Source organism: Octodon degus, unplaced genomic scaffold (genome assembly GCF_000260255.1).
Source record: "Octodon degus isolate 3935 unplaced genomic scaffold, OctDeg1.0 scaffold00214, whole genome shotgun sequence".
Taxonomy (NCBI): Eukaryota; Metazoa; Chordata; class Mammalia; order Rodentia; family Octodontidae; genus Octodon; species Octodon degus.
The window spans coordinates 3,716,918-3,727,135 of NW_004524790.1; the positions used below are offsets into that span (position 1 = coordinate 3,716,918).

The 10,218-nt window shown below is 37.7% G+C and overlaps 1 protein-coding gene across 1 annotated transcript in view; it reads right to left on the reverse strand.

Annotated features, from left to right (window-relative positions):
- Window positions 1-1,399: 1,399 nt before the first annotated feature.
- LOC101587398 (vomeronasal type-2 receptor 116-like) overlaps window positions 1,400-10,218 on the reverse strand; it is a 38,962-nt gene continuing 30,143 nt past the window's right edge. The window contains exons 3-7 of the mRNA XM_004644964.2: window positions 8,455-8,743; window positions 7,048-7,851; window positions 6,122-6,349; window positions 5,317-5,440; window positions 1,400-2,322 (exon numbers count right to left, since the gene is read on the reverse strand). Coding sequence (XP_004645021.2) covers window positions 1,400-2,322; window positions 5,317-5,440; window positions 6,122-6,349; window positions 7,048-7,851; window positions 8,455-8,743 — 2,368 coding nt within the window. The remainder of the gene's footprint in view (window positions 2,323-5,316; window positions 5,441-6,121; window positions 6,350-7,047; window positions 7,852-8,454; window positions 8,744-10,218) is intronic.

Here is a 10,218-nt window from a genome sequence, read left to right on the forward strand (position 1 = left end):
TTTTTTTTTTTTTTTTTTTTTTTTTTTTTTTTTTTTTTTTTTTTTTTTTTTTTTTTTGTGGAACCAGCAATTGAACGAAGGCTCTTGTGCTTCCCAGGCAAGAGACATTCTACTGAGTTATCTCCCCAGCCCCTCAAACCATTGTAGTCACCTTACTCCAGAAAACCTGGCTATCATCAAGAAATAAGCTAATAGAAAAAGTCAGTTACAGACTGTGTCCTTGTAGCTCTATCTCAGGACTCTGTTCTGTTCCATTGATCTTGCTAGCTGTGCTGAAATGTGACTGAGATTATTTTGAGCCTGTATGTCAGTTAAAATAGACTTAATATTAGATTTTTCCACATATATAGGTCTTCTTTGATTTTTTAAACCAATGATTTCTAGTTTTTGGTGTACTATACAAACATATTTGTATGCAATAAATAGTTCTCTTGTAATGCTATTGTAAAAAAAAGAAAAGAAAGCAACTAATAACAAATGCTGGTGGGGCTGTGGGGCAAAGGAATGCTTCTCCACTGTTGGTGGGTGTGTACTCTGGTATAATTACTTAGGAAATCAGTGTCAAGATTCCTCAAAGAACTCAAACTAGAGGCTGTATTTCAGATAGCTTCCTCTCTTTCTTGGTACCTTACCAAGAGAATTAAAAACATCTTATCACAGCAATATATGTTCACCCACATTAGTAGTAGTACAGTTTATAATAGCTAAAGTTTGGAGACAGCACAAATGCCCACACACTGACACATGACTAATGGAAATGTGGTTGTTTTATACAATAGATAAACATTCAACCATAATAATGATAAATTTAAGACAACTCAAGTAAATGGTTTCACCCTCAGGCTTCAATGTTAAGTGAAATAAATTGGCCACAGATGTGCAAATATCATATTATTTCTCTGATGTTCGAAACCAAAACTTTAAGTAAGGAACAATTTTATATTAGATACTATGAAATAGAAAGAAAATATTTGTGGGGAGAGGAAATGTGGAGTGAGGGGGGAAAGGAAGAAAAGAAATGAAAAAATTGAGACAAAAAGGATAAAATGGGAGCAAAGGTTTTATCAATAAGGAATGTAAGAGGGGATGAAGGAAGTACAGGAGAATGGAAAAAACAACTCTCTTGCAAATAATCAGACAGGAATAGATCGAGGAAAGAGTAGGCTGGGGGAATAAAAGAGCAATCAAGATACATCGTATGCTGGTATAAATGCCTTATGAGGAATGTCATCATTATGTCTGTATAAATTATAAAAATTACCTTAATTTTTTTAAATTGTTAAAGAAATAATAGTGAGTTGCTCATTGAAGTAAGTCCTATGTCATAATCCAATATCACAGTGCAAAAGGATGCATCCTTGTCTCAAAACCTACATATGTTTTAGAAAATATTTTTAACTCAGTAAGGCTTATTTCTTACAAAATGTAACTTATCTCTAAACACATATAAAGAATTTCTCTCTGGTCTTAACAAAATAATGTAGCACTTGGGGACAAAGATGCAGCCCAGCAGCCCTGCGCTGGAGGCCAAAATGGAGAAGACCTCCATGGCCACCATGGCCTTCCCCTTGCTGCTGTGGTACACAGGCAGGAAGGTGACCCACACGCTACAGAACACCAGCATGCTGAACGTCAGGAACTTGGCTTCATTGAAGGTGTCAGGCAGGTTCCTGGCCAGAAAAGCCACAATGAAGCTCACCAGGGCCAGGGAGCCCAGGTAACCCAAGACAAAGTAGAAGGCAGTGAGGGAGCCCTTGTTGCACACGATGACGATGTGGCCATGCTCAGAGTGAGCATCTGTGTCAATGTAGGGTGGATTTGTCCCCATCCAGATGCCACAGAGACTGAGTTGGATCAGGGAGCAGATGGGGATGATGGAGTTCAGTGCCCCTGACACCAGCAAATGTCTCATCCTCCTGCCTGGAGCCGTGACCTTGAAGGCCAGCACCACAGTAATGGTTTTCACCAAGACAGTGGAAACAGCCACAGTGAACACAACTCCAAATGTGATCTGCTGGAGGATGCAGGTGGCTGTGTTGGGCTGGCCAATGAAGAGCAAGGAGCAGAGGAAACAGCAGGTGAGGGAGATGAGCAGGGTGTAGCTGAGAGCCCTGTTGTTGGCCTTTACAATTGGAGTGTCTCCGTGCTTCACAAAGAGCCCAAGAACAACAAGTGTAAGAAGAGTGAGACTCAGGGCAGTGCTAGTCAGAGCCTTCCCCAAGGGGTCTTCATATGCCAGAAAAGTCACAGCCTTTTGAAGACAGCGATCTTTCTGTATGCTGACATACTGATGATCTGGGCACTTTACACACTGATCCATGTCTGTTGATAAATTCAAATTGTCATTAGCTCAAGCTATTTCTTTCTTATTCACAAACACACACACATCAAGAGCATCATTGGATTTATAAAGCCAAATTTCCTTCCTTGTTTTCCCCTTTCACTTTCATTTTCACTTCGCAATGCTGGAGGTTTTATTGAAGATCCTTTTTCTGAGTTACATTCCAAACACTTTTGTATGTTCTTTTGTATTTGAGAGAGGATATAAATAAGTCAAACTATTTCCTAGACTAAGATCCAACTTCCAAATCTTTGGCGATATTCTCAGATCATTATACTTCCATACACTCAAGACTATGTAAATTTGGCTTTTCCTTTGTTTCTATAAACAACAAATAAAATAATGTATAGAAAATACCTCCCAACTAATACTGCCCATTGCCTTATACTATAGTGAAGATGTACGTATTTTCCTCTTTTTTATTCTAGCAAATTCATTAAAATAAATTTCTATTTTCAGAAAGCATCAATACATCCACTTGTGTAGAAGCTTGTAAATGTCATGCCCTGGGAATTAAGGTAATAAAATATCTCTTCTTCAGGAAAAAGAATATTTGTTAAGTTCCAGTAGATAACATGTATAAAAATATTACATATAGCTGAATAGAGTAAGTATGCCCATGTTATAAAAGTATAGTTTGCACCCTGAAAATTGAATTTAAAACATTTGTTTGTAATTGATAGGTGAAATACAAAGTATTTCAATTGTCCCATTACTGAATATTTTTTGGATAAGTAACATTATTAATTGCACACGTTCTTTGAATTGGTGATTTTTTTTTGTAAAATACAGATTGTTAAGCACAGTATCTCATACTACATAGGATTTAGCCCTTTAGACCACTGGGCTCATCATTCTCTATTTGTGTACTTGGATTACTTAAAAGTATCACATCTGCAAGCTCTATAAATATACATCCCCATATTAACTACATGGTACTCTGCAAATCATTTTTACAGATTATCAGAGCAGGTTTCAAAACATACTAAGAAAAATAAGGAAATAAGGAGAGACTCGGGCAGAATGAAGAGACCACTGTGAAGGAACTTTGGATTTAGGATATGTGTGTGTTAGGATGAACAGGACCTGTGGGAAGATGTGAGGATTTCTCAGGTTTGCCCTCCCAAGAGAAGAAGGATGTGTGGGAAGCATTTTGACATAGAAGATGAAGGAAAATCCATAAAAAATGTGGGAGTTGAGGTAACTCCAAGGTCAGGGATCTAACGGTGGCAAAGCCCTCATCAGGCAATTTGTATTTCTTGCCCAGAAATGATATTCATAACTTTTCAAGGATTGCTCTCTTTAAAGTTACACTTAAGAGAGAATATTTTGAAAGCCTGTAGGCCCACTTCTAAGTCAAACTTTCCTGCTTGCAACATCACGGAATGATCTCAATTTGATCGTGAGTTGGTCATTGTATTACAAAATTTCTTGCGCCAGTGTTGGTGGACCTATGATATGCGTACCACAGTGGAATGTTTGTAACATTCAAAGCTCTAAAAAAATTTTTATCACTGTCCTATGCCACAAGCATTGGAGGCAACCCCCTTGAGTCGCCTCCCTTTGTTGGGAGCTGTTTACTTTTGCTTTAAAATAAATGTTTATCTCTGCTGGTGCTCTCTAGTAAATACATTTTCCAAGTCTTCTTTTGAAACTCTGCATTGTAATTCTGTTGGGTTGAAAAAAGAACACACCAGCCAGATAGCAATCATGAAGAACACAAACAAGAAAACACCAAGTGTAAAGACAATTTCCTCACGGCATGATTTATTGCACAGTAAAGTATTTCCAAAGTGCTGTTTTTGGCACATGAAAAATCTGCAATATTGCATTTCAGTAACTTTTCTTAACCATGTCTCGATGACACACAATATAGTTTTTGGCCATTTGTATATGACATCAAAGAGGAATTGTCATTTTGACCACTTCTGCTGGTCCTAGTAAAAAAAAATTGTCCTTCATTTCTCTGGCACAGTACTAATGCTACTGTCTTTGTAAAGGGCCTTTGATATTCTCTCAAAATAGAGCTAATAACAATGAGGAAATCTTCTCAACTATGTGCATGTGACCGTGGCAGGTTTGTGGGATGAACTGAATTTTACCACATAGGTGGTACCCTTTCCTCATGTACATATTCAGACTCAGTAAAAATAAAACCCCTAGTAACAGGGCTAAATAGTGGTGTAAGAATATTTAAATCAAAGACACATCTATGTCACAAACAAAATAAAATCTAGTGGACGATCCGTTACTATCAGAAAAGCATTATGAATTTGAAAACTAGAAAAAAACTGGGTCTTTGTCTTCATGCAATCTAAATGTACTTTGACAAAATGCAAAAATGTTAAATAATGGGGTGAGTATTTGGCTCAGTGCCACAGTACTTGCCTGGAGAGTGTGAAGTCTTGAGGTTGATTTCTGGTACAAAAGAACAAGAACAATATAAGAGGAAGAAGAGAAGGAAGAAAAAGAGAAGGAGAAGGACGAGGAGGAGGAGGAGGAGGAGGAAGACAAGAAGGAAAAGAAGGAGGAGGAGGAGGAGGAGGAGGAGGAGGAGGAGAACACCAACAGGAAATGTTAATGTTATGGAGGGAGAAAAGGCACATACTAGCTAAGCTGTAAGGGCAGCACAAGTGCGACACCAGTATGAGGAAATTTAGTGGGTTTAAACAATTTTAACATGTTTAATGACAAAACTGCTCCTCCGTAATAGAGCAGCTTTGATTCATTCCACAGCAATAGAAGGAAAGAAACAAAAACTAGACAAGGAAAGGAAACAAATAAAAAAAGAATAAAACAGTACAATTTAAGACAAAATTTTTTTATGGGTAATACTGCTAAGAACAAAAGATATCAAACTTTAGGAAGAAAGGCTATTTTCAGCACTTAGGTCTTCTACAAGATATTTTCTGCGTTTTGGGTGGATCAATAAACATAAAATAGAACTGGACTATTTCTACAGAAAGCAAGATTACCTGTGTCATTGGCAATCTCATTCTCTGGGCAAGGGTTACAGTCAAAACAACAGGCAGCCTTTCCCTCCTGAGGGGATTTCCTGAATCCAGGATTGCAACTCTCACTGCATACAGAACGAGGATTCTAGGATGGAAAAAAATGTATGTAGGTAAATTGTTAGAATTTCAGTTTACCTCCTCCACACTGGCTCCTGGGTCCAAGGTGGAGTTTGTTGTGCTTTGACTGGAATGTGATCTGCAGTTTGCTCACATTCAGAGACATTGCCTGTGGGGCAGAACAATGACAAAACAGCCTGCATGCTCAAAGTTATTGTCTGGATCTAGGATCAAAATTAAGTGTAAGCCTGGGATATTGCTTAATGTCCTCGTACCTGCCCTGCATGCACATGGTCTTGAGCTGGTTTCCTAGTAAACAAAATTGAAATTAAAATAATTTTACTTATAAATATTCTGTGAATTTCTAAATCTTAAGATTAAAAATGAATAAATTTAAGTTCAAAACAAAAAAAGAATTTCACTTTAACTTCATACTAGAAAAATAATTTTGCCCAGTATACATACACATAAAATTGTAAAATTAAGTGCCATATTTATTTTACTATCTGAGTATATCAATATACACAACAATATTGTGATATAAATGTGTTTCTTTCCTATTCATCAGAAAGCTGCTAAACAAAGTATTCAAATTAAAAATTATTCATCTCAAATGTGGCTATTTTCATGATCAAAACTGCAGGCACTAATTACATGCAATAATTTTATTTGTGATTATCAACATGCACTCCTCTGAGTTCCAACATACCTGTGTAATCGCAGAGGCCCACTCTATCATGTCATCAGATAAAGACAACTGTTGGCCAAGTGGAGAGTGTGGGGAAAACATCCCCACATTGACCTTAAGTCTAAGGCCTTCAGGAAAATTCCAAGAATTGAGAATGTCATATCCCTTGTGCAGCTTTCTTTCATCATCCAAGTTCACTTGGTCTCCAGCAAGATTATTAAATTGAATTTTCTTCAAAAAGGGGTGGAGCTAAAAAAGACACATCATCCTGTGGTGAACAGGTCCTCATGATGAAGACAGAAAACATGAATGCAAAAAAGTACCTAGTTCACTTTATTTCATTTCTATAATGAAAAGCTAGCACTAGCATCTACTGAAATAGAAAAAATAAAACACCATGGAAGTCTAAAATACAAAATTTGACTTTATGTAGAAAATGTTTCACATAGAACTACTTAAATAGTGAATTGATGTGTTAGACAAAGCACTACTCTGGCATCTAAGCTTTAATAGTTATTTACTCTCTGATTGTGCCCAGCCTCCAAAATGACATTATCAGTACACAAATTTAAAGGAAAAATTTAATGGAATAAATCAAAATATAATTTACAGTCATTTCAATTCAAGTATGCCTACAAATTTTTCAACTTTGCATTAAGTATTTCAAGAAAAAATTCTTAGATAATTTCTGAAAATATTAGGTGGAAAGTAATTTGTCATTCCTTAAGCAAAAGCAATGATTTTGCCATTCAGTTTGCAGCGTGGCAGAGACAAAACATTTGAGGGTCATTTCTACCAAGCTGAAGATTTGCTTCCTTAACCGTTGACCTGGTATATAGTGTCTTATACTGCTGGAGAAAGAATTGAAACTTTGTGGCTGTGATGCAGGTAGAAAACTCAAAGACACCCTAATGTGATTGCATGTCATCCAATTGAAGATACATTACCTGCCAGGCAGAATACTCCATCACTCCTATACTTCTGACAGCTGAGTTTTTCACGTGTTGAAGAAGCATCTCGTGGAGGGCATGAGCCACCGCATACACAGCATTGTATATGTTGTAACTCGCGTCACTCATGCCTGGGTCAAAACGATTCACAGGCAGCCATACTAGAGAAGCATTAGCTGTACAGTTCTTCAATGCACAAGAATCTGAGAATGAGCAATGGAAATTCTCATACCAATACATAGTGAGATAAGTGTCTTCTGGGTATTTAAAAGGGTTTGCTTCCTGGACAAAGTCTTCAAAACCAGAAATCTCTTCGTGATGATTTGAAAAAATGAGAGTCCCGTGGAATGAGTCAAGTATGAAATTGATACCAGCCATGTCAGCCTGCCATTGTGCGTTTGTCACCCAGACTCTCCATGTCACGAAATGTTGCCCTATGTTGTAGTTTACTTCATTTAGACCACCACTTTCATAGTAAATGACAACAACATTCACTAGCGATGTTTCACTTGTCAGGATTTCAAGAGGCTGTAGATTTGAGACGTAGGACACAAGAGGAGTTGGGATAAGTTTCACAAATGCTGCACAAATGCTCTTCTTGTCCATCTCTGTACTCACGTCCGAGAGAAACTGAAGACCTTTATGCCCTTCTGTGACAATAAGCCCCACCCAGCTCCAGCTGAAGTGATGCATCAAGGAGACCATGCCAAGAGCCAGAGATGCATCCTTTGGGGCCACTTGATAGAGAGAAGGAAAGAGGTCATTGTCACTCAGCATAGGATCAAATGAGCCAAAGGAAACCTAAAAGGAAGAGAATTTGGAACAATATGCATAAATGTATTGATAAAAGCACACTATCAGAACCAATTTAGACTAAGTAACATTTGGAAATAATTTAATGTGTATTGTCATTTCCTGAAAGTAACTTATCAGATATGGACTTTTAAGGAATTTCATTGCATTCTTTCCTTTCTCCTTGCCTCAACATTGAAAAATGACAAACCCATGTGTCTCTACTCCTATCCTTAAACTGTTACACTTAAAGGGCCCAACTCATAGCTTACTGGACTAAAATGCCTGCTTAGGCAGACCACAGTGGCCTGGGTTTGATCACCAGCTTGCTGTGGCAGCCCCAACTCCAGTACGCACTGAGATGATATTGAGACAGGGAGAGGTGGTGTGAGCCTGTAATCACAGCATTTAGGGAGCTGAAAACAGGTGGATCGCTGTGAGTCTGATCTACATAGTGAGAGCTATAGATCTTCTATCCTCTATATTAAATTCATTAAAAAATTACAACTTGAAAGATGCAGAAATCCAGTCTCTTCTTATTATCTCCTTGATTTCTATGAGAGTGGCAAACAAAAATACCCTGTTTCACATTTTTCTGTCCACTACCCTCACCTGTGGAAATTTGTAGAGCTCCAGCAGGCTTCCAGTTTGAGTGGCTGTTGTCCATGATGCTCCTGTTATCACTGCTATTGATTTGGTCTCTCTTCTACAGGAGTAATTGGGGATCTCATCCTGCCCTGTCAGCAAACTGAGGGAATTCTCCAGTGTTCTCCAATGACTATAAAGAGAATTTTGGAACTCATATCCCAGAGATATGTTGGGTAAAATATGAGGACTCCTGTTGATCTCCTCTATGGCAAAAATGAAGGCTAGAAAATGCTGGTAGTTATTGGGCAGAAGCCTGCAAAGGGAGCAGAGAGGTCCTTATGTGAAACACTTAGTTCATGATGCTCTTCTAAACTAACAAGGCCCATTACAAACCGATGATGTGGCCTTCCCCACAATCCTTCTTAAGAACCTAATTCTAAATATGGTGATGTTACAAGTTTAATTGGGGGGGGGTAATTAGAATTAGAGCAGTCCAAAATGTAGATCTCTCATGAGTGATATGAGAGTCACTGTAGGACAATGGAGAGAGTTGCTCCATCCTTCTGCTGTGTCAGAATATATTGAAAGAACTGCCTCTAATAAAGTGGAAATCAGGATTGGGTGAAATCAAGATATAGCATGTACACACACAAATGCCCTATGTTAAATGTTATTGTTGTTAATACAAAATGCACCAAAAATTTAATTTAAAAAATAAAGTAGAACTGGGGATTGTACTCAGGCCCTTGCTCTCATCAGGGAAGCGCTTACACTACGGAGCCATCCATCTCCCCGGCCACTTCCTTTATACTTTTGATGAGATTTGTTAGGGGTTTATGTATTTTATTTATTCTTTCAGATAATCAATTTTTGATTCATCAATTCTTTGTTTTCTTTTCTTTGTCTGCATTGCATTAATTTCTGCTCTAATCTGTAATCTCTATGATTTCCTGCCTTCTTTGTACTTTGGTCTACTTGCTTTTCTCTTTCTGTGAATTTGAGGTGCAGCGTAACATTGTTTACTTGGGCTTATTCTGTTTTACTAGTGTGCCAATTGACTATCATAAATTTACCTCTTAAGACTTTCCAGCCAGATGTGGTGGTTCATGCCTATAATCCCACCGCTCAGGAAGCTGAGATAGGAGGATTGTTGTGAGTTTGAGATCAGCTTGAGCTACAAAGTGAGCTCCAGGCCATCCCGAGTAGCATACCAAGACTTTGTCACAACAATCTCAAAGAGAGAGAGAAAAAAAACAGAAAAAGCCAGCTTTCATTGCATCCCACACGTTCCAATAAATATACCTGCCTTTTCATTGAATTTTCAATACTGTTTAAGTTCAATAATTTCATCTGTGACTCAAGGTTGTTCAGGAATTTGTTATTTAATTTTCATGTACTTGGGTTTTTTTCTCAATAATTTTAAGTTTAATTGAACTATGGTCGTATAGCATGCATGGGATAATTTCCTTTCCATTTACTTAAACATGCTGCATGTGCTAGTACATGATCTATTTTGGAGAATGTTCCATGTATGTGCCACTGAGCAGAATTTGTGTTCTGATGTTGCTGGATAAAGCACTCTGTGAATATCTGCTAAGTCCATTGCTTTACAAGTTTGGTTTAGTTTTGCATTTCTTTGCTGATTTTTAGCCTAGTTGACCTATGTCTTTGTAACAGTGGCATGTTAAAGTCCCCCAGTACAATTGTATTGTTTTCCACTTGGTTTTCTTATCTGTTGAAAGTTGTCATCTTATTGAGTTGTGTGTTCCAACACTGGAGACTATATAT